Source organism: Phyllostomus discolor, chromosome 3 (genome assembly GCF_004126475.2).
Source record: "Phyllostomus discolor isolate MPI-MPIP mPhyDis1 chromosome 3, mPhyDis1.pri.v3, whole genome shotgun sequence".
In the NCBI taxonomy this organism is placed as follows: Eukaryota; Metazoa; Chordata; class Mammalia; order Chiroptera; family Phyllostomidae; genus Phyllostomus; species Phyllostomus discolor.
In genome coordinates, this window is record NC_040905.2 from 194,419,619 (window position 1) to 194,444,327 (window position 24,709).

Sequence of the window (24,709 nt, forward strand, 5' to 3'; positions counted from 1 at the left end):
GCCACCAAAGAACTTTCAAGTTTCTGATCTCTTTTGATTCTTGCCTCAACTGGATACAAGGAGGATACTCTTATCACTGTGTCCACTTTAAATAAAGGGAGAGTGGTGTTCAAGGTGATAAAGTGACTAACCTAAAAATCACACCATTATCAAGATGCAGATCCAGCTCCAAAGAATAAAGAACCAATAAATAAATACCATGTCCAGGTGTGTTCATAGCAGCACTATTGATAACAGCCAAGAGGTGGAAACCACCCACACACCCATCAGGAAATGAATGGATTGACAAGTTGCCGTGTCTGTGTACAATGGAATACTGTTCTGCCACGAACGGAAATGAAGCACTGATACAGGCTACAACGTGCACAGACCTCAAACACGTCACGCTAAGTGAAAGAAGCCAGACACAAAAGGTCACATATTACATAACTGCATTTATATGAAGTATGCAAACGAGGTAAATCCACAGGGACAGAAGGCAGATTGGTGGCTGCCACGGGCCAGGGGGCGGCCAGACACAGGGGGGTGACTGCTTCTTCGGTTCGAGGTGTCCCTTGCGGGTGATAAAAATGTTTCTGAACTAGACCATGGCAGTGGTTGCATGACTCTAAACATGCTAAATGTCGCTGAGTTGTCACTTTAAAATAGTTAATTTTACCTGGTGAAGCTCATCTCAATAAAATAACTAAAAGATGGAGCACCCCCCACCCCCCATACCCCAGCTCCTTTCGAACTCACAGAGTCTGCAGGGACCTGAGAAGCTGTGAGCGCGGCTGCCTGGCGCCCCACAGGAAAGCACGCCCTGTGGGAACAATGCCCTTGAATGCAGGTCGGTTTTCCGGAGCTACTTACGGTAAACTGGGGCCCTGTAGTGAAAGGATCGGGAAACGGGGTCACTGTATCAACCGGGAATGCTTTTATCTTCAAAAAAGAGAAAAGACAAGAGTGTTACTTTCAGATTAGAAAACAAAGCTGTGCGATCTTTGGCAGCGTGCTCTCAAAATCCAACTGAAAGCTTTGGGGGAATGCAAGCAGAGCCTTCGTTGCTTGTGCAAGGAAACACGCGGAGGTCCCTCAGGAGTGTGACCGAGTGGTTGTGTCTGTGGTCACCGGACTGTAGGCTGGGACGCAGTAGGGATGAGAGACTGGAGTCTCATGTTTGGGGGCACCCCACGCTCACCTCGCCCTGGTACCCCCTTCCCTGGGGTCGTGCTGGGCCCTATATGTGGCCTGCTCCACTGATCAGGGCATATGACGAGGCAGGCCAGGGCAGCCTGGGGTGGCTGCTGACGGCCTCTCTGTGGCTGAAGGGAAAGGGCTAGTGATTGCTGAAGGGTCACACCCTGGGACACACAGTCTGTCACAGTGGACAGAGGAGTGACTTACCTAAGGTTACATCATTAGTTTTGACCTGGACTAATTAGGCCAGAGAGCATTCCCTATCTGTCCACTTTAGTGGCTGAGCTCCCTGTAAACTCTGGGCAAGAGAAGGAACCCACATAAGCACATGAGAATCCCGCCACCATGGCCTCTGGGAACAGAAGGCGTGGTGATCAGAAGTGCCCAATTCCACGGTGGTGGCAGCACAGGGCTGGTCTGAAAGAAGGTGGGTGCCCCAGCTTGAGCACATAGTGGTGGGTACCCCAAAGAGCCTTTGCTTCCATTTCTCTGTCTGGTCATTTCGTCTTTGGTCCCCTGGAGTCCTGGGGCATGGGAGGAGAGGCTTATTTCTTTAAGCTGGCCTAAAAGAACTGCCAGCAGGCCCAGGGAACTGACGACTCTGGCACTAGCTTTGTCTGCAGCCCCCAGGGCACAGAAACTACCTACAAGCCTGCTTGTGAATGCACACTCTGCCACCCACCACCAGAGGGCAGCAGCCCTTGTGGCCCTCAGGGTCTTGTCTATGGACCCTGGGGCAACTCCCTGAGTCCCTTGAGTGGCTCTAATGGGGAGTAAGCTAGGGATGAGCAAAAACACATCAGACCTGACCCAAATTCTCTGAGGTTTCTGATTGGGTGGCATAGGTCTCACTCCAACTGGCCTGGGAAGGACAATGTTCTTGCAATCCACATTGAGAGGTTCAGCCCAAGACTGCTCCCCTCCCCCGAATTCTCTTCTGCCTCTTTTAACAACTCCAGATTTCCACAATGGACCCCACATTGCCTTAAGACGCAGGCGCCAGCTCAGACTACTGGTGGAGACTGCCTGCAGTGCAGTGGGGTTAGGACTGGGGGCAGAACGTGGTGCGTCCTTGCAGGTTCGCCTCTTGGCTCCGCGTGGTGTTCTGGGACCAAGAGCCCAGTGAAAAGTAACAAACAGATAAGACTCTCAGACCTTCATGAAGGAGAAGGGCAAAGAGGTCCATTATTGCTATTAAAGAAATGTGACAATTGGAAACTCCAAAGAAGGAGGTTGCACCTGCTCTAAAGAAGAAGAAATGTATTCTGCCCTGTGTTGTGCAAGTGTGGCCAAGCACGTTCGCCCTTCTGATGGCACCGTCACTCGGTGCGGCTACATTAGCCAGGGAGCAAAGTCAAAGTCACACTATTGAACCTGGCAGGGTCTAGCCCGAGAAAACAAAACGCCTGACGCAACAGCCTACATGCGTTCCCGGGAACAGTGAAACTGGAGACCAGGTATGTGTCCTGCAGTAAGTCACTGGCTGGGTCCGTGTTGGACCACTCACCTGACGGAACAGACAAGGTCCCGGAGAATGCAGTGACAAGACAGAGAGAACACAACCTTAAGTGAAAAACAGGAGGGGCTGTGGATACTATGGTTTAACTCTGTAAAAGTGTGAGTAAATATGAATAACTATTAGCAGGAAATGTGCAAAAAGGAAAAAAAAATGTGCTAAGGTGAGGTTATGAGTGATTCCTTTCAAGTCATTGTGTAAGACTCATCTTGATAAACAGCAAGAAAGACGAGTTTTGAAAAAGTTTTATTTGCCATGGCAGTGCAACTAAGACTTTTCTCTCTGGCAAACTATCTCTGCTCATTGAAGCTCTAGGGAAACAAACTCTTCCCGGTTCTGGAGACCTAGAGATGAGGCGCAGGACCGCAGTCCCACATCTCAGTTCGACCAGAGCCAGCTGGCCTCCGAACCCTGCATCCATCCTGGAGGGAGAGCACCTGTCGGCCGGCCTCTCCCGGCGGTCTGCCGCTCCTGCACACCCTTCGGGCCACCGCCTAGCGGCTCCTGCCGCCTCGCCTCTCCTGGCCAGGCCCCTCTCCCTGCCAGGTACCTACCAGCCTCGTTTTGATTGGAGGGTGCATGCAAACTCCAGTGGTCTCTTCCTTCATGGGGAGAGAGAGTGGAGGAGAGCAGCGAGAGTGGGCACAGTGGGGGGCGCTGGCGGGCTCTGCCTGCTCACGAGGAGTGGAGAGAAGGGGAGGAGGTGAGAGAGGGGGAGGAGAAAGAGGAGATAAGGGAGGGGGAAGGAGAGAAAGATAGCACAGTGCAAGACGGATCTGCCAACTGCTGCTCGCCAGCCAGCCTCACCCGCAGCCTGCTTCCAGCCCCTGGCGGACTGGAGGCTCGCCCCTCCCGCCTCCCTCCGCTCTCCGCCTGCTCTCCTCCTCTCTGGCTCTCGTCTGGCTTCTCTATCCTGTCTGAGCAGAACACCGCATCGAAACCCCACTCCCCAGGCAGGCAGGTAGGGGCCGTCTCCTGCGCCATCTGCACACGACCGGCAGTGGCTGCCTGGCATGCTGTTGAGGATTCTGACATACTGCCCAGGCCAAGCCAGAAAGAAAGCGGTGAGGAGTCAGTGATGCCGGCATGGGGGCACTATGAGGAGGAGGAGCCACGCACTTCAGAGTATTTGCCCCCCATGCCCGCGGCCCTCCTGTATTCTGCTAAATAAGGGTCCACATTATGGTGAATCGGTGAGCAGATGTCCAGCAGAGTGCCCCAGGAAAGAGATATATCAGCGAGGAGGAACACAGAGTTTAGGGTTTAATCTGTCATGTCTCTTATCTGTGTTCAGAAAACATACTTGCCCTGACCCCCCTCCCCACACCCATGCGCCCATGCCTGGGCATCTCGTATGGGCACTGGGGTACCCTGCTGCTTAGCGGGAGGATACCAAGCATTGTGAGAAAATGCCATGTCACTTGGGATGCCAGGTTCCCCAGCCCAGTCCTGAACTGCGCCATGCACCGGACAGAGGTCCCACAGCTTGTCCTGGTGAAAATGACGATGGTGAAGAGAGAAAGCTCTGAGGTTAGGAGAGCGGACCACTGCCGGGGTTGGTTTGGGTTTCACGGAGGGACCATTCACTCCACAGAATAAATACGTGCATCTTTTAGCTCAAGAGAGTCTCCTTAAGTAGTTGGTACGATCCTGCCATAATGGGTAAAGCAAGGCTCTGGGTCAGCGGCATTGAACACTGATCAAGAGAACTGAAGGCCCCTTTCCCCTCTCCAAAGTGATCGAAGTCCGTCCCCTTTCCGGCGTGCCGTCCTGGGCAGTTTCCAGGGGCCTTCACAGCCACCGTCTCACCACGGCCTTCTCGGCAGCCTGGCTTCCCTCTTCAAATCGGGGATGTGCAGAAACAGTATTTGCAAAGTCTAAAGCCATGGGTCTAGACCCCTTTTGTGATTGGTTCTAAAAGTACTCTTCAGAAACGCGTGAGTCCATATTAGTCCCCTATACTTGGGTTTACCAGTCTGCTTACAACCCCCCACTGCTCTCTCTGATTCTCAGGCTAAATCCGACACTGCCCAAGGCAGCACCCATGGCCTGCCCAGGGGCTGGCTCCTGTCTGCCCTTGGGCTCAGCTCCCACCACTGCCCCTCACTCACGGCCCCAGCTGGGACCGCCACACCAGGGACCCCAGGTCACGGGGCCTTTGCCTCTGCGGAGCACAGCAGGCACCCAGTGTGTGCTTTTTCAAGAAAATAGAGGCAGGCATGAACGACCAAGACACCTAGGCATACTGCTGATAAGCCAAGATGTGTATAGCCCACCAATGTCTGAACCGAAGATGATAATGAATGACTCGGGATTTTGCCCAGCACCGGACTTTCACGGTCAAGGAATGTTGATCCCTAGAGCACCTCTGACCACTCACATATGCATCTGAGTGGATTTAAACAGAAGAACATTCCTGAGGCTTCCACATTCTCGACTCTTAGTAAATGAACAGGAGATAAGATAACACACGTAATAGGATACTATTTCGAAAGGCCATTTTAATTTTTTGCCTGGTGCTTCCTTTGCTCCTCGGGCCTTCCCCACAGTCAGGCAGCTAGGTCCTAGTCAGCTTTGAAGTTTCCAAATCTGACGTTTGGGAAAGAGTTTGGCCTAGACAAATGATGATGACACCGGGTGAAGCTTCACCATACGGACTGGAAAAGCGATGGCCAGTTTGAGGACACCGGAGGGAAGTCAGAGTAGAAGGAAGGCGGGGCGGACCTTAGGGAGCACTGAGGAAAGGGGCCCCGGGCCCCTGTCCGGGGGCTGAGGCCGGGGCACAGAAATGGAAGCCGGGGAGGACCTGTGCCCCTTTGCTCAGGCAGAGCTGGGGAGCCGGCAGGCCCCAGAGCGGAAGGGCTGTGAGGGGTGTCCAGCAGACAGGGGGTCCATCCCAGCAGCAGGGTGATTTCCAGACCACTGCCTGCACGGGGGAAGCAGTGTGCAGCATGCCCGGTGCGTGGGCATGCATGTGACACCACAGACCACACTCTGTCCTTCCCTTGCCCTGTGCCCTGGAGAGCACAGAGGCCCCTGACTTGACTGGAGATGAAGCTTCCGCCCTCAGGATAGAATGAAGTTCAAGATAAAAACTGTTATTGAGGCCAATGGAAACGCAGTCCTTCTGACAGCCAATGCAGGGCCCATTCTGTGCCCTTCGCAGACTGCCTCTGGCTAGACCCATCTCCTCCCTGACACATGAACTTGACCGACCACCCCTGACCCAGAAGAAACCCAGCTCTGACCAACTCTGCTTTGCAGCTGGGTGAGTGGTTTAGGGAGCCCAGGGAGCAGGGAGGGACACGCCTCCAAGGGAAAGAAAGCATCAGGAACACAGGGGCACAGGTGTCTCAGGTCTGTGTTACCTGGGGAGGGGACGCTGGCATGGCTGACCTGGAGCGGGGCGGGGCGGGGGGGGGCAGGAATCTGCATTCCTCGGGGTCAGCATTATTACACGTCAGGGCACCTTCCTTCCCGCTGCCCTCCTCTATTAGCACCAACACCCTCCGTACACTGCTCACGCTCACGCCCCTGCAGAGAACGCCAGACGGAGAGTGGGTGCTGTCTTCGCTTCACGCGCCTTCCCTCCCCACCCCGACGCCCCACCTCCTCCATCCCAGGCGGAAGCTGATCCACTGGTGGGTGAAGTCTGCGATGCGGCTGCTGGGGCCCGGCAGACAACCAGCTGCAGATGTGGTGGGACTTGGATTGCTAAATTGGGCTCCCTAATAGAAGAGTTGGGGTGAGGGAAGGAAAGAGTTGGGAGGAGGGGGAAAATGCTGCGACAGGGACGCCAGAAAGAAAGTTTTTGTGGAAAGCTTGCAGATGAAAGTTCTTGGAGGTGTGCAGGGGGTGGGAGAATTAAGAAGGCGGTGAAGAGAGATTCAGGAAGTGTTACCAGGTGTGAATTTAATGTTCTTGAGTGGGTTTTTTTTTTTTAAGAGATATCAGTTAAGATTGAAACCCTTTTTATTATTCTTAGCTGTCTGGACTATGCTTCTCTGGAAACCTCCCCACACAGACCGGCTCACAAGGGTGGAGAGAGTCTCAGTGGAATGCTGTCCCACACGAAGCTGAGATGATCTGTCCCCTCATCTCTCCAGCTCCCTGCCCACCCAGCTCTGATCTCTCTTCTTTCCTCCATTCTCCAAGGGACCAGGCCAGGGATGTGGCTTTAGGAGCCTCATTTGGCCGCAGACACTAAGTCCAGCCTCTCCTCTGCTGTCCTGGGACACAGACCCTCCATCGCCCTGCCCGCGAGGGCAGAGAGGCAGCAGCTTGCATTTCTTTGTCACTGGGAGGGGCAGACAGAGGCAATGGAGGGAGGAGGACCAGACAAAGGGAGAGGCCAGCTGCCAGAGCCTCTCTTTCTCTCTAGGACCCCCGGGACCCCTGGAAGACAGGACTCTGGAGCAAAGTAAGAGCAAAGCCGGGGGTGCCGAGAAAGCCCACATGGAGTGGGCTCTCTCCAACATCCCAGCCCACCTTCCGTGGGAATGTGCATTCACGCCTCAATCCACTCGAGCAAGATGAAGGGGGCTTCACCCAGAGAACATGTAATCACTGCCAGCTTCAGCTGTGAGGCGGGCAGCCAGGGTTTGGTGCAGTGCAAGGACCTCAGCTGTGCCGTGCCTGGGCAGCATGGCACCCGGGACCCTGTGTCAGAGCCAAGTAGGAGGCACCAGAGATGCGAGCGGGGTGTCCCGGGGAGAAGGAACGAGCTCCCTGTTGCCGGAGCAGTGCACACGGAGTCTGGACAGTCACTCGTTAGGCATTTGCATCTCATCATGGGACCTCTGGTCCCTGCCAGATGCTGCTTCCTTCCGAGTCTCAGTCAGTTGTACTCAAAGAAAAGATGGGCAATTCGGTCTCCAAGCCGCATCTGTAGCGTGATGGTCTTTAAGGGAATCCCAGGACCCCCATCAAAGCCACGATACACTTTGTTGTAAATTCATCTTCGTTCTCAAATCTATCAGGCGTTTCCAATAAATTCTCAGCATTTTGCTCATGCTGTGCCTTCTGCACAGAATGCTTTGGTCTACTTTCCCCACGTGGCAAACTCCTACTCCTCCTAGTCACACTTTAAAACCCCGCTACCACGAGGCCTAGGAACTTAGCTTTCTCCCCTTTCGCCTTCATAGGCTTTCAGGGTGTACCCCTAAGGGTTCTCCGGTCCTTTGGGGTATGCTGCCCCCAGGTAGGCTGGCTGTCCTTGCCCCAGACAGCTGTCCCCCAGACAGCATTTGGCCTCATTTGAAAGCCTTCCAGAAATCCTTCCCCCGTGAGCCAGACCTGAATAACCCCCACTTCTAGCTTCTCCCTGCGCATCGTCTACAAGGCTTGCCTGTCCACCTTGGCCCTTTATCAGCCTGACTCCCCACCCACCTCTAGCTGCCCTCTTCACTCCCAGGGCCTCCGTGTGGCCGGGCGCACGGCAAGCTCTTAGGAGCCAGTTTTTAATTTGACTCACGTTTTGACTCACACCCCCGATTTGTGGACCGTGACTTATGCTCAAGTACACTTGAATATTAGCTTGAGCTGAAGATCCATCCGAGTTTGCCTGTGTCCTCTAATAATATTGCTAGTGATATCTTACACATATTTATGGTGTTTTGCATTCTTGAAGATCTCTCTGTCTCTCTCTCTGTCTGTCTCTCTCTCTGTCTGTCTCTCTCTCTCTCCACACACACACACACACACACACACACACACTCTTAGGCAGACAGGGCAAACACTGACATCCTTAATTCCACCGAGGAGGCAGAGACCATCCAATGACAAGGCTCTTAAGGAGCGAGCAGAGGTCGGAGCCAGGCCTGGCCTGCATGTCTCCTGGCTCAGTGCTCTCTCTCCTGAAAGGGTTTCTCAGAGGCATGAGCCCCACGAAGGCCACCCTCCCTAAGGGGAGACCTGTATGCAGATGATGGAGGATGGCAGGGAGGCGTGAGGGGCCTGGGGAGCCAGGGTGAGCACTTGAGCAGGTGCTTCAGACCAGCGCATGTTGTTGGAAGCAACAAGTGATGCCCCATGGGCGGGCATGCGGGGCACAGCCCAGGAAGCCAAGAAGCTGAGACCCAAGCACCCAGGAGCCCTGCAACACTTGAGGAGCAGCGGACAGGTGGGGGCTGGCCCCCCGGCGGCACCTTCAGAAGAAGGGAGCACCGCCCTTCCTCAAGGACTCTGGGAGGGACCCGTGGCGCCTGGACCCTTGAAGAAAGCTGACCCCTGAGCCTCCCGGCCGTGAGCAGGACAAGAGGAAGAGCCTTCCCAACAGCGATGCCCACCTCTGTCCATCTGTCCCACTGCCACGGTGTTTCTATGGACTGTGGCTTTTCTGGTTTTAGCAAAATGGGAAGTTTACCAGAGGAGTGGCTTCTGTGAAGTCCATCAGGAGATCGCCTGGCTCCAAGGTAAAGGCACCTCCGTGGTCAGAGGGACTCTAGGAAGGAAGATAAAAACATCCCAGTTAGTGACAGTTTGGGGTTGACAGTGGAATGTCACCGGAAAACACAAAGGTTCCCAAACCCCACTTCTCCCTGCTTTCTAATACTGAACTCATGGTGAGGCCAACCCCCCCCCCCCCCACACACACACAGTTCTCTCACTCGCAATGCACAAAATGTTAAGACCAAGCTCCAGTGTTTTTCCCCTGAAGCCTTAACGAGTAGCAGCAGGGTGTGGGGTGGATAACTACCTTTGATTGGAAGCTGCAAACAATGTTTCTGAGACACTTTGAGTGCTCTGTGACTGGTCTTCTGAGCGGAGAGCACTGCAGAGAGTCCTTTGTGTGTTTGGAGAGAGCAAAACCCCCATCCTGGGGTTTTGGGTCAAAGCTTCCAGGAGCTAACTCCCCTGCACAGTAATGGGGACCATCTTGACAGTGGGGGAGGGACGCCTCTGAAAGTCATGTTCTTTTTTGGAGAAAACACTTTTATTCTCTTGTTCCGGGGGTTGGGGGAATGGGGTCTCAGCACCATGGGGGCCTTGAGGCCTTTTATAGGGGGTGGGGGAGGAATCCCTTCCACTTGGCACAAGCAGGGCCTTCAGGACCGAGATGGCCAGTAGGGGGAGCCCTGTGGCCTCTGGTAGGATGCCGTCTACACCCTCCCTGAACTCCCTTCGGTTTTGTACGGTTTCATTTGGTCTCAACCCAGGTGCAGGATACATGACAGGAGCCTGTGTCCCCATATGGGGCACAGCAGAACGAGGGGCTCCACACAGCAGAGGGGAGCCCAACTCGGGGTACCAGGAGGCGATCCACAGGAAAGCAGGGAGGGGCTTCCGTCTGGGCCAGTCACTGGCTGAGGGGGCCAGGCAGGCTGCTATGAGGAACGCGAGAGCATTCCCAGAGACCCTGGGAAGGGGATCCTGGGAAAGATAGGTGCTGGTCACACAGAGTGTGAGCCTGGACTGTGGCACCTGGACATTGCCGGGAGGCATCATCCCGAAGCCGCAGAAGCCTCCCACATCCAGTTCCTCTGGTTTGCATGAGCACTTTAACCCTCTCTGGACCCAAAGCCAGTCCATGAGCTGGGCAGGGTGGCAGATACTATTCCCACTCTCAGGAGGAGGAAACTGAGGCTGGGAGAAAGAAGGGCTGCAGACTGGCAGCTCATTTCACACAGCCATAAGGCGTGAGAAAGGAGCAGCTGGGACCTGAGTCTGGGCCTCAGGTCCTATGTTCAGGCCCCAGCACCATCCCCCCCCCCCCCGACCCCATGCAGACCCCGTGCCTCAGTGGGGTCCACAGACCAAGCCACCTCTATCTCAACATCAACCTGGAAAACGATAGATTCAACTGCGTTTGGACCAGATGCTGAAGAGTGAGCACAGCTAAGCAGCACTCAGAGGAAACCAAGAGAAGTGTTTTGTGTGAGGCCTTTGTCACAGGCTGTTCACATTGCTGGCAATTTCCTGAAATTCCAACAGAATACGGTTTCCCAGTGTCACACTATGCACACAGGCTCTCCAGCGTGAGGACTGGGATGGGGCTGTTTCTGCATTCTCCTCCTCCCAGTGTCCTGCGATGGGAGGGGACCCACTTCTCACGTTCTGTCTTCCTGGAGATCAGTCTGTGCAGTGATGACATTCTGTCATCAAAATTGCCCTCAAAAATCTCTCTGATTTCCCTTAAAGTACAGTACACATGGTTTCATGTTACATTACTTGTCTCTCACAAACGCTTAGCCTATCTTCCAGGGACAGTTACAGCAAAAATGTGCTTTGGTGGTCCTTAATGCTGTTTTACAAGCTCAAGTCTCCTACAAGGGTTGACTATGCAAAATTTAAATACACAATGGAATACTACACAGCAGAAAGGAAGAAGGAACTCCTACCCTTCACGGCAGCGTGGATGGAACTGGAGGGCATTATGCTAAGTGAAATAAGGTGGTGAAAGACAAATACCATGTGATCTCACCTGTAAGTGGAGCCTAATCAACAAAACAAACAAGCAAGCAAAACAGAACCAGAGACATGGAAACGAAGAACAAATGGACAGTGACCGGAGGGGAGGAGGGAGGGGGATAATGGGGGAAAGAAGGGGAAGGGATGCCAAGGGACATGGTGAGGGTTCATGGACACAGACAACAGCAGGAGGGGGAGGACTGAATGTGGACAGTGTGGTGGGGTGGGAAGGGCAAGGGAGAGTAATGATGGAGACAACTGTAATTGCACAACAATAAAAAAAATTTTTTTAAATGCACACAGATGCCACACACTTAATTTCTACCCAAGTCCCATCAAGCGCAGCTAAGTCCTCAGGGCTTTTCTTCCCCATACCTTGGCCCCTGGGGACAGCTGGCTCTTGCCTTCTGAATCCTGAGGCGAGCTGAGTTTGTGGACCTTGGGGGACACCAGCGGCGCTGAGACTTGCGTGGCGGCGGTCATGGTGGTGGTGGTGGTTGGTGTGGTGGTCACGGGCACGCCTACCGCCTCGGCCAGCTCCGGAGGGAGGTCGTCTTCGTCACTGCGGTTGCTAAAAGCACATGCAGCTCTGCTCATTACAATAATAAGCAGGCTGTGGGGAGTGGGTGGGGGGGGGTGCGGGGCGGGCAGTCAGGGTGGGGGTGGGGGGGGCTCCCCCAAATGGACGTCTGCCAGCAGTCCCGCTTACAGGACCCAATCCAGTGACATTTTTGCCAAAGCAAATTTGGGCTGGATTTTCTGTCACTTGTCAAGGGATTAAAAGACTTTTTTTTTTAACGGAAGGGTATACATAATATTATTTCATCCATCTGTAAGTGTGCAACTTGGTGGCACAGATACAGTCACAGTGTTGTGCGACTGTCACCACGTCTAGGCCCCAAACTTGTCGTCACCCCCAGCGGGAACTGCACCCACTGAACAGCAGCCCTCCATTGCTCCCCGCCACAGCCTGTGGCGACACCTGTTCTGCTTCCTGTCCGGGCGAAGTTGGCGACTCTGGGTGCCTCAGAGAAGGGAAATCATACAATGTATGTCCTTCTGCAGGTGGCTTATTGGACGCGCCACAGCGTTTTCAGGGTCCACCCATGTTGTAGCACGTGACACAGTTCACTCTTTTCATGGCTGAGGAAGATTCCATTGCACAGAGCGGTGGCCCTTTGTTTATCAATCTACTGACCTGTTGGCGGCCTGGGGTTGTGTCCACCTTTTGGCTATTATGAAGAGTGTTGCTATGGACATTGGCGCACACGTATCTGTTCCAGTCCCTGCTGCTTTTGATTCTTTTGGATTGAAATTCCCCGTAGAAGTGGAACTGCTGGGTCCTACGGTAGTTCTATGTGTAACTTTATGAGGAACCAGTAAGCCAAGGGATATTATTTTAAGCGGCCTCCCGTTGGAGGGTATGTGCCAGGCTTGTCAGAACCCACTGCTCTGAGTAAAAGCCCTTCTGTGGCCTAACAGCTAGTGTCCCTTTGGCGTGACACACTGGTCACAGGGGAGGAGGCTACTTCCCCTCTGCTTGGGGGCCAAGTAGCTCTGGTCTTAGACTCTCCCTGATGACATGAGATGACGCAGGCAGAAAAGGACACGAGAGGGGAAGTCCCCATGAAGGTCAGGGAAGCCTCAGCTGGCACCCTGGCTCACCTCCAAGGCGTGGACTGGTCGGGGAGGTTTGACCTCCCGAAGGGTACGTCCTTCTGATTTGATCACCCGGGCACAGGACCAGAGCAGCAGCATTGATGCCCCATTCCTAGTATGCACAGCACTTGCTCAAATGTATAGGAACTCATGCAAGCCTCCAGGCCCTAATGCCAGCCAGCCTGCTGCCCAAGCTGTAGGCAGCTAGCTCAGCAGGCCTGGGTGCGCAAAACAAACGCTGCACATTCCAAAGGAAGCACTGGTCACAGACAGCTCCGGGCTGCGGCCTCGGGGCCTTGAACTATGCTGCCTGATAAGAGTATCTGTGTGTACCTGAGAGCTTGAGCTGTGCCAGAGAGTCCACACTAGCAACGCGATTCGTGGTGACCGCCTGTTTGTGCACGAACGCCTGGGGCTTTGGGTCACACTGTATCAGTTTGATCTCTAGGGGTGGGCAGAGACTGGGTAGCTAAGGTCGGTCACATGAGTGTTCCGTGCCTGCAAGACTGACCCCCCAGTAAAAGCTCCGGATGCCGAGTCTCGAGTGAGCTGCTCCGGTTGGCAATGCTTCATGGACGTCGTCACACATGGTTGCTGGGAGGATTAAGCACTGCCCATGGGGCCCCTCCGGGAGAGGACAATGGGCAGCCTGTGCCCCGCCTTCCCGGACTCCTCTCTGGGCGCTGTTTTCCTTTGCTCTTTTGGGCTGCATCCTCCCGCTCTGATAAACCCTAACTGAGAGGGGAACAGCTTTTCTGAATTCCGTGAGTCCTCTAGTGAATTGTCAAATGTGAGTCATCTTGGGGGCCCTGACACACTTCCCCTAAGGGTTTCCATGTGGCACTTCCGGAGCCACTGCGGCACGAGGGTTGTGCTTGAGAATTGCAGCTGAGTGAAGAGTGGGGATGAAAGACCTGCAGCCAGTGGGCACCCGTGTGGCCTGTGTGGGGGCCCTCGTGGTGGCCTCCCCACAGTGCTGGGCCTCATGGAGACATGGGGCCACGGTCCACAGCTGCAGTGTGGGTGGGGCAGGCTGCGGAGGGGGGGCTCTGGGGGTCTGAGGTCATTCTGTGACTGGAGAGGCCTCAAGAGGGGGACTTGGGACTTTATTACGAAAAAGGAGGATAGGCAGGGTGTGAACAGTTAAGTGGAAAAATCAATAAGATGTCATGAACTGGGATTCACACGGATGAAGGACATCCGATCAGCTGCGTTAACAGCCCATTTGATTTCCACAGCACCCTGTATTGTGATTTCCACTTTCAGAGAAGGAGATGGTAATCAGCGGCTGATCGTGAAATGACTCGCCCAAAGTCACACAGCCAGATAAGTGGGAGGGTGGGACTAAACTTTCTTTTTACCTCATTAAAAAAAATTATAACTTGAAAAGCATAGGTATTATTTAGTTTTACATAAAAAGCCATTAAAAAAATAGGTCCTCTCACAGAAGAAAGTCAACTGATACTGTCTAAAATTAAAAAAGACTCCAAATTCCTGTTTTTGAAAAAAATAACCTTTTGTCTTAACTTAGATCTTATGGCAAAGAAGCATATATCTAAAGTTCATCAGGTCTTTCAACTTTACTTCAGCTTTGAGGTAAATTCATGTTAAATTCATGAAACAACACTTTAATCAGTACAAGTTCATGTGCAGCACTATTACTTTCTTCAAAATGATTTCTTTCTATTTTAAAACTATATGTGCATAGAAAACTGCCTATAGTAAGTCATCAAATGGGAACGTGGCTTATATCTGATGGCGTGATTCTAGGGAATTGGTTACTTCTCTCTTTGAACTTTTCCATCTTGCTTGAATTGTTTTAGACGTTTACACTATGTTTACATAAATAGTACAGCTACATTTCTGGAAAAGCAAAGCAGCTTGTCATCTTCCAAACACACTAGGTTTTACAAAGGGTTTTCTTCAAGGAGGCAATTTGGAGAGTTGGTTCAATTTCCTTTCCTTCCAGGCCATGTATTAGCTATTGTTTCCAACATGGTTGCATGTCCTGAATGGCTGATAGTAACACTTTGAAGTTCAAAATGTAAAAGGAAAGGCGAATCCTGCCAGCTTTACCCTTGGGGGAACAGATTTTTCAAGGTTTAATTTGTCCCTCGGAGACCATTAGGACTGTGAATTCCTCGAATCTTACTTGTTTGGGCTTTCTTGGGAAAGACAGCTGCTTATACTGCCTAGAAGTTTCTACTGAAGTTAATGAGGTGGGGTGTGTCTGCCCTTAAGAGCCCCTCACAGTTGGACTCAGGAGTCACACTCTCTGTCCTACACTTTGCATGCTGGGAACCCTTAAACTTGACCTTTTCGCAGAAGCTTGCAGGTCCTTGAGAAGAAAGGGAGTGGAACTGCTTTATCCTATGGCCATGTCACCGACTAGGGGCTTCGCCCACATTAGCTCAGGTCAACCCTCACAAATTCCTCAGAGGTAGAAAACACCTCACCCACTTTCCAGATGAAGAAAGACGAGTTTGTGGACTAACTTCCAGCCATAAACTGGCCAGGGCTCCATCTCACACCAGAGCCCCACAGGCTTTGCACTGCACCCAAAGATCCTCCTGCAGCTCACTGACCAATTCTGCACCCAGACATAATGTCATGGCCAAGGTCAAGAAGTGAAACATGCCACGGTGATCAGTACTGCTATTATTACAAATACCACTGCCACCCTTATGACAGTATTTACCCATCTTCTTTGGATTATGAGTATTTGCAATCTGTCTTTCAGAGAAATTGTGAGCCCTTGGATGGGAATTGTCAAAGTCATTTTGTTCTTTCCCCGTGGTACCTCAAACAGCCCAGTACAAATGGTAGGTACCCTAGAAACTTTTCTTCAGCTGGGCAGAACTGGACAGACCTGGGTGGTTCTGGGCCACTTTGGCTCCTCCCACAGGTCTCGTACTGTTCAGTGATTAGGTAAGAAGGCAGCTTCCGATAAGACTCCCCACGATACAAACCCCTGGTGTTCCCATCCCTGGGGAAGTCCCTCCCCTTGAGAGTGGGCTGGCCCTAGTGAGATGCTTCTGATGAATAATGATGGGATGTCATTTCTGTGATTAGGTGACAGGAGACTGTGACTTTGGCCTTGCTGGCACTCTCTCTGGCTCTTCTGTGTGCTTTCTCTCATGGAGAAAGCTAGAAAGGCCCCCATCACTTAGGAACTGAGGGCAACCTCCAGCCACCAGCCAGCAAGGAACTGAGGCCCTCAGTCCAACTGTCCTCGAGGAACTGAATCCTGTCCCAAACCACATGAATGAGTCTTCAGAGGAGGCTGCAGCCCTTGCCAGGACCTTGAATGCAGCCTTGTGAGAGACCTTGACCCAGACGGCCCAGCTAAGCCGTGCCTGGACTCCCAACCCACAGACACGGTGAGATAACAACTGTGGGTTGTTTCCATTAAGCCACAAAGTTTTGTAATAATTTGTCCACAGCGTTTCATGATGACTATAGATGCCAACTATGTGGTGTTTTCAGGGAGAAAGGTCTGGTCTTGTTAGGACCCAAAGTGGAAATAAACTGTCTTTTGGGGACGGCTCTTTGGGACTGATGTGAAGCACTCGCAAGCATTCATAACTGAACATGCAGCATCACCTTTGTCGCTATCATTGAAAAACCTGCAGTAAGAACTCACAAGCTGTATTGTCTCGTTAACTTCCTCACTCGGGGAGGCTTGATTTCCGGCTTTTCCACTGCTGGTTGGGCTGTTTCCACACGTATAGGAATAGGACTTCTAGAGACACACAAAAAAACCAGAACAGCGTGGGTGACAGAGAAGAGGGGGTTAGGGGGCCTGCGTGGAAAAGGTGACAGGAATGGTAAAATAGGTCACGGGGATGTGATGTACGCCACAGGTAATGCGGTCAATAACAGCATCAAAGCTCTGCACAGGGATGGATGGTTACTAGACCTAGCATGGTGATCGCTTCATAAGGTATGTAAATGTCAAATTACTAGGCTGAATACCTGAAACTAATATCGTGTTGTATGTAAAATACTATTTTAAAACAAACAAACAAACAAACAAACAGATAAATAAAGTAAAACAAGACAAAACAGAACAACCCCAGCAAAACCGTTTGTGGCACTGTTTTGGCTGTAGGGGCACTGCTTTCTCAGGTAATTTATACCTTGATAAAAATGATAGTCAAGGTACCCATTTTTGTCTCCTCTAATTGTATTTACTAATTAAATATAATTTTTAAAAAATGTCATAGGAAATCCAAAAACAAAAAAAAAGTCACAAGGAAGAAAATACAGCAAGCAGGAACTGAATGTTGAGGTATCAGATAAAATTTCCCTGCCAAAAACACCCATCCCCAATATCAGGGTTTGGTTCCTCACCACGCCTTACTACTAAAATGAGAAAAGACGTATTTGTGGATAACCAATTTTTGCTTCCAAGCAATCTTGTAGCCACCTTATTTTAAACACAGTCCCAAAGATGTATCTATATCTATAACCATAGAGTATTAATGTGAAAAAATGCATGGTCAGAAGACCTTTAAGACATGTGCTAAACATATTCAATACATATGTGAAAATGGGAAACATTAAATAGCACTTTTGAATTTCCTCAAGAAGATGTGCCAGATAAGCAATGGGCCCTACTAAACACAGTGACTTTAAGGAAAAGCTTTCACACATTTTTGTAGTGGTCATGACTGCTTTCATCTCAAAAATAGGACGTTACCTCCCGAGACCAAAGGACATCAGAACAAGTTGAGGTCCTCAGCAAGGGACCTCTGGCGAGCTAATGCTTCTGCGCCCATATTCTTCTCCTCGGGGCCTAATAGGGTGGCAGGTATGTGCCCCGAGCCCAGTAAATGTTTGTCGAATAAACACTCGAATGAGTAAATAAGGGATTAGAGTCAGAGTATTCTGGATTCATGATTTCTTCAGGCTGGAACCTCTGACTCAACTGAACAAAGTCCTGGCAGAATTTAGAGTCTACCAAGGGAGCCCATAACTTGGCTTGCGTGGAATGGCTAGCACCTGGAAAGCTTCGTGGAGAAGTTTGTACTCAACCAGGTGGAGGCAAGACTTCCCAGGTGGGAGACAGAGTGGAGACCTGAACTTCCTGATGGGTAAGGTCTCCGGGGAAGGGCAGGGGCTTAAGAAGAGGGAAAGCAAGGGCCAGGTCCTGAGGGACCTCAGACTGAGGTGTTTACATGGAAGGCAGTGGCAGTCACTGAAGGTTTCAGGCAAAGGAATGGCAAGGTCAGACTTGCATTTTAGAAGACCCTTAGAGCAACCAAGAGGATGCTGGTGAAGGAGGCCAGCTGGGGGAATCTGAGAAGACTTCAGCCGTAGTTATCCAGGATGAGAAACGGTGAGGGCTGGAGGTCGCAATCAGAGTTATGAAGAGGAAAGGGTGGATGTGGGAGATAATATAAAGTCCAATCGGCAGAATTTGATGACCAGTTGGATGAGAAGGGCGGGTAGGAGAAAGGCAAAGACTCCCAGGTGTCAGGCCTGGATAACAAATAGGTAACAATGCTATGAACCAAGACTGGAAAATAGGGGAAGCAATAGTAGGATAGGGTGGGAAGAGGTGAATTAAGGTTTTGAAAAGTCCAGAAAGTAGCAGAGTATGTGTCTTTGGAGTAAGAAAAATTTATACTGAGAATAACTGGGCATTATAAGATGACAGAGAAGCATTAATTTTTATTTTTAGTATCAAGTATAAGAATGTCCCGCAGCAGAGTTTCCTAGACTACCTGGGTGCTTATTGAACCTCTAGTTCCTATTCCCACCATTGTCCCCCAACCAAAGGATCTGAAAGGTCTGGAATGGGACCCAAGAATCTTTGCTTGTTTCAGAGTCTCTGCCTGTCACAAGAGATTGATGCTGTGATCCCTGGGCCTGTTTTAGGAAACTATCATAGGAAGACCATGCCAGCGTTAGTAGACCACCCAGGTGTCGGGGGGCAGCCATGATCTACAGGTGATTACTTACCTGGGTTGAATAGGGAAGAGTTTCTGCTTTCTATGAGATCAGGAGAGAAAGGTTTTCCTCTGAGGAGGTGAGGGTCAGGAAGCGTGGGAGAACACTTGTGGTCCTAGTATGGTCAAGGAGCTCAGCATGAGGAGGGCCAAGGGAAACAATGGACCGAGGGAACAATAATGAACCAAGCTGGGACAGCAAGCAGAAATCAGGTCAAAAAGGGCCCCCCATGCTGTATTAAGGGGTTTGGATTGCACCCTGAGCGCACAGGGGCGTCTTTAAAGGACTTAAGCAGGGCCGAATAACAAGGTCAGGTCTATACACTTGAAAAGCAACTGTAAGTGATTTCTTTGTTAGTACAGCAATACTAAAATTGAGAAAAAGCATTTTTGAAGCTTACAGGAAATTGTGGAAGCCAGTCTTTTTCTACCTCTCCAGAGTCCCATTCTCCTAGTTTTCTTCTTCTTCTCTGAATTTTATTACCCAAACCCTCATGCATAATGTTTTGCGGATCATGTTGATGACACAGAGAATACAGTTTCCCCATTCAAACAAGAAGCAACAGACCTTACGTTAGTGTCCTGGAGACTGGATTTCTTATTGATATTTACAAACGTTGATTCCTCCTTTCCAACCTGGTGAAAGAAAACAGGCAGGTTTGTCAAAACTAAGTACCTTGGCGTGCAAAACTGTTCTCAAGTCTCCTACATTCAAAGGATTATAGCAATGTGAAGGTGGATAAAGGAGGTAGTTATCAAGCACACAGTCAGTAACAAATATTCTCCGGTGTTCATGTAAGTTAACAACAACAAAAAAAATGTTTTCTTGAGTCATTCCCCATCACGGGGATTAATACTTCATCATTCAAAAGCAATCAATGCTCGCCTTCAGACTTTCATTGAGCACCTGCTCTGTGCCAGCTCATGCTTGAATGAGAAGGGGATGGTGTGGGAAAAGCCAAACCCACAATTTCACCCCCCACCTCACCGAGTAGATCAGGAATAATAACCAGCTCTCACACAGCACTTACAGTTTATAAAGGATTTCAGAATCGGTCCTTTCACATGAGTGTAACACCCCGGGAGGAAGTGTGACATGTGATTTTGACAGAAGCCTGTCCTCCTCCCTCTGGTGAGTCCCACGCAGAATGGTAGGGGAGGAAAGGACACCCACTCAGCCAGCCGGGCCAGCTGCACACATGCTGGGAGGTGGCGAGAGACGCAGCCCTCTGCGGCCCTTATAGCCACCGCCACAAACAGAGCTGGCCCCTTCACTTACCCAATTAAAAACTGCACACCAGGTAATAACTCTTTCTATTAAAACCTCTCTTGTCCTGGCTGTGTAGCCCAGTGGACTGAGCTCAGGCTGCGAACTAAAGGCCGCCAGTTCGATTCCCAGTCAGGGCACATGCCTGGGTGGCAGGCCAGGTCCTCAGTGGGGACCATGTGAGAGGCAACTACACATTGATGTTTCTCTCTCTCTCTCTCCCTCCCTTCTCCTCTCTCTAAAAATAAATACATAAAATCTTAAAATAAAATAAAATAAAATAGAATAAAATTTCTCTTCATATAACTGGTGTGGTTCCTGTCTCCTGGCTGGACCCTGACCTACATCCTAGAGTACCTCTTTCTTCTCTACGGCCTGGGGGAAATCCCGCTGGGTGAAGTCAAAGGGATGCCCGTGCTCCACACACCTGGGCACTCACACGGGAAGCGTTCTCCAGCTGGGCTTTCAAAATGTTACACTTCACATGATCGGCCACGGGGGAAGGCAAGAGTGGGGTCTGAAGAGTCTTCTCAGAAACTTTTTTTTCTTCAGCCTGTGACAAACCAAAAGACGGTAGATTGGAAGCAAAGACAAAGGAAAGCATACACATTAACCTTTCCTATTAATCATAAACGCAAATAACACAGACTTAAACATATAGAGAGGTCTCTCATGAAATCCTTATCTTAGTGTCAGTGCTTCTACTATTTGCAAAGGATTCACAAGCACCTCCCTTCATTCTCGTGTGAAGTAGGGAGAGGACGCACTAGGGAGCCCATGAGCCGGAAGATGGGGTGAAGGTTCAAAGAGAAGAGGCTCATTCGGAGTGATGTGGCTACAGCCAGAGGCAGATGCAGGACCCAAGCTTCGAGTGTTCCATACCCTAGTGCAGTGCTATTTCTGCTGTAACTGCTACCTCGGACCTATAAAGGTTAAATTCTGTGACTTGTTGGGTCAAGGGAAAGAGTGCAAAATACTCATTGGTGTATTTGCAGTAAATCTTGATGAAAAACGTGATTCTCAATGAGAAATCTGTATCTATGCTGCCTCATCGTAGAGTGTCTCAGACATCCACGGTTTACTATTTCTGCCATGTGATCCAGTTAAGGTGGATTACCCTGGAGCTACCTATCGTAAGTGTGCCCTAAGCAATAACATCTGAAATCATAGGCTGGTGGCTATTATTTTTATTACAATATACATTATGATAGGTATCTCACTATTGAAAATACTCATCTGTGCCTATAACCTGAAATCATCTCGGATGGCATTCATATCACACTCAGGGAAATCATGTCTTATTGCTAACCTGCCTACTGTGGCCATTGCTCATTCCATGGGCACAGCACGCACTCAGTAAACAGCTAATGCAGATGATAATGATATATAGTTATCATTAGAGAGATGTATTTTATTTATCTATGTACTTATGCATTCTCATAAAATGAGTAAGCATATGCTTACTCATTTTAGAGAGAGAAGAAGGGAGGGAGAGAGAGAGAAACAAAGATTGGTGGCCCCCAAATGTGCTCTGGTCAGGGATTGAACCTGCAACTAAGGTATGTGCCTTGACCGGGGTGGGGGGTGGGGGCGGAGACAAACCCTCAACCTTTTGGTGCATGGAACGATGCTCCAATCAACTGAGTCACCTGGCCAGGGCTAGAAGACATGTATTTAATATGAAAGATACAAGGCAGTATGATTGCTACAAGTCAGCTTAGTGATATCAGGACTAAATGCAGCATATTAGCCATGATGTGTCAGGGCAAGAACAAAAATGATCTAAAGGCCCTGGAATTCTACAGGTTCCAAAATTGATCTCATTCACTCATTCAAAAGTCCTATGGAGCACACAGCTCTCCATCGCAGGAGCCTTATGAAAGCCCTAGGGGAATTATCAGGCAATTGGCTGGTTGGCATCATTTAATAAGGAAAAGAGGGCATAGAATATAGCAGGGGTGTCACACTCATTTTCACCAGGGGCCACATCAGCCTTGCAGTTGCCTTCAAAGGGCTGAATGTAATTTTAGAACTGTATAAATATAACTACTCCTTAACAGTTAAGTGAGAGCTCGGCGCTGCCACAGGGTAGAAACAAGGTGCTGGGCTGAATAAAACAAGGTGGAGGGCCAGATTCGGCCCGCAGGCCTTGTGTCTGCCACCTGTGGAATACAGTGTCTCAGTGGGCCCTCCAAACGCACAGAGGAGCACTTGGTAGACTAAGCAGAACTCAGCAGTTTCATGTAACAGGAAGATAAGCGGAGACAGAAGACCTGGATTTGAATCTCAGTTCTTTCCCTGACTAGCACGATAAAAAACAAGATGATGATGATGATGATGACAAAGAGAAAAATAATGCTAGTAGCTCATATTTGTGACAGCGTATTATGGGCAAGGAGCTGACCAAGCATCTCCTGTGTACCGCATTCCATTCGGAGGGAGACACTATCACTGCCCCCATTTTATGGATGAGAAGAACAGAGCACAGAGATAGTAAGGCACTTGCCCAAGGTCACACAGGAAGTTCAAAGAAGAGCCAAGATTCAGGCCCAGGGCTCGGTGAGTCCGAAGCGGGAGCCCTGAACGCTGGGCTGCACTGGCTCCCCTCACCCTTGCCGAGTCTCAGCTTCTGTCTTCACGAGACTATGATGACGATCCAATGAGAAAGTAAGACGTGAGTGACACTTTCACGTTCGATTCTTTGGTGAGGAAAGAAAACACGTAACTGAGAAAGAACATCAGACACGAGGACGCGAACGATCTTAAGCCATCGAGTCGGGTGTGAAGAAAACTGACTCACTGGACGGGAATCATTATCTTAGGAGATTGGGAAGTCTCCAAAGGGAAATAAGGAACTTACTTATTCTGAAAGATGAGGTTTACAGTACACGTTTAGGATACTATACCGCGTTTTTCTAAATCCTGTTCGGTTCACTGTTTACTACCTGAATGGGTGTTTTCCCCAGTGTATGAGGAGTTAATTTTAAGATCAGATTTACTTTGGTGAATGATATGCTGGAATGCAGGAATTAAATAAGTCACAAAGCCCGTTCGAGGTTTTTGACCGTTGCTAAGGGCATCCAGTTATACTCACAGCCATGACCGAAGACCTGCTTTCAAAACACTGAATGCTGCTGAATCAAGAAAAGACTGAGAATTCAGTTGATTTCCCCCTTGAATTTAGTAACTCTAATCTGCTTTTTAGACATAAAAGTCAAGCTGGCTTGCTCCTGTTTGATCTGGACAAAGCGAGACCTACTGTTTGGCTCTCCCTGATTTGACGCGAGTGGAGGGCAATCTAAGTTTTGGAAAATGTGAGTATCCCGTGAGCGTGCTTGCACAGAAGGCATCTTCAGGGGAGAGAACCATCTAGATGACAAGGAGACCCCAATTCCGGCCTGCAGGGTGGCTCTGAGAACACTGAGCCTTCTCTTCTGCAGGGCCACAGTTTGTGTTTCACGTTCAGTTTGAACTGTGAAAAGATGCTTTCTTGTTCAATATGGAAATACAGATTTCAAAACATATTCATGAATGACACTTTGGCTTATCACTGGAAATAGTCCACTTATTTGGGGATGCGCCTGGGGATCGAGAAATGATCAGGTCCCTTTTTAAATCATTGATACAAATTGTTTCTACATGTGAACTCTGATGAGATTTAAATCCTTGTGATAATTTTGGGTGTGACTTTGGAACTGGGAAATGAAAATGTCTTCTCACTATTCAATCAAGAATAGGTACTTAAAAGAATCAGGAGAGTCTTGATCCATGAGGCTGGAAAAAAACCTTAAGGGTCATCGAAGACATTGGTCCCAACTGTGGTATCATGATAAGTTAGGAAGTCTGTTCCAAGGAATGTTTTGTTAATGATAGAGAATTACAGTGTGAAGTAATATGCTTTGCAGGGCCAGTAATATAGCTACGCAAGACCAAGGTCAAGGTTATCTGATATCACTCTAGCCCAGTACTTGCTTACTGATACGTTTCTTCATGTGGAAGAGAAAAGAGGGACATTATCGTTTAAGCTCCGGGGAAATGCTTAATCACTCACAGCTGTCCCAGCTTTGCCTCAACCCAGAGCAAGCCACTGTTGTCCCCATCCCACCGACACTCACGGCGACGGCAAATTATGTACAGCTTCTGAGTTCTCGGGTATTATATGCTACACCTCCTCACCAAATGTGTTTGGATTCTGTCAAACTCTGGGTAAACCTCTATTAAAACACTGACTGTGTTTATTGCATTAGAAAAGGTGAAAGCCAAGAGACAGAGAAAGACAAGTCTGGGGTGGAGGCACGTGATGTGCTGGGTGGACTCCCCAGTGCCTGGGACAGGCCTGCTCTGCAAAGACTTGTTGGTGGAATGAGTAAATGCCATTTTGCAGGGGGAATTCTTTCCAGCTGGCCCTCAGGGAGGGTAGTATGAAAGAAAAGCAGGTGAGGGGGGCCTTGAAGTTGGGGTCCCATTAAGGATCGAGAGGGCTTTTGGCAGGGGAGAGGAGTGCAAGGGAGTGAGGGTCTTCTGAGAAGCTCTGGAAGTCTGCTGCGGACCGGAGGGCTGGCTGGGGTGGAGGAACAGCCCACGTGGGAGGTATGACATTCCCACAATCCCCAGCAAGGGAAAGGAGGGGGAGTTCCTGAGGCCAGATCCTCCAGATTCTTCCTATTCCCTCTTGTAAAAGAGCAAGGTTAAGCATTAGAGCAGAAGAAATGACCGGGGAGTGAA

General features: G+C 50.1%; 1 protein-coding gene across 5 annotated transcripts in view; it reads right to left on the minus strand.

Moving 5' to 3' along the window:
* The window catches only part of EPB41L4B (erythrocyte membrane protein band 4.1 like 4B), a 119,665-nt gene that overhangs the window by 10,138 nt on the left and 84,818 nt on the right, over nucleotides 1–24,709 (minus strand). For 2 of the 5 annotated variants that reach the window (XM_028516223.2, XM_036022020.1), the window contains exons 18-24: nucleotides 20,412–20,537; nucleotides 19,286–19,353; nucleotides 16,407–16,505; nucleotides 11,480–11,666; nucleotides 9,060–9,137; nucleotides 3,250–3,366; nucleotides 853–921 (exon numbers count right to left, since the gene is read on the minus strand). In XM_028516223.2, the coding sequence (XP_028372024.1) occupies nucleotides 853–921; nucleotides 3,250–3,366; nucleotides 9,060–9,137; nucleotides 11,480–11,666; nucleotides 16,407–16,505; nucleotides 19,286–19,353; nucleotides 20,412–20,537 (744 nt within the window). Of the gene's footprint in view, nucleotides 1–852; nucleotides 922–3,249; nucleotides 3,367–9,059; nucleotides 9,138–11,479; nucleotides 11,676–16,406; nucleotides 16,506–19,285; nucleotides 19,354–20,411; nucleotides 20,538–24,709 lie in introns of all 5 variants that reach the window. The other 3 variants (XM_036022022.1, XM_036022021.1, XM_036022019.1) reach the window with 2 other exon arrangements.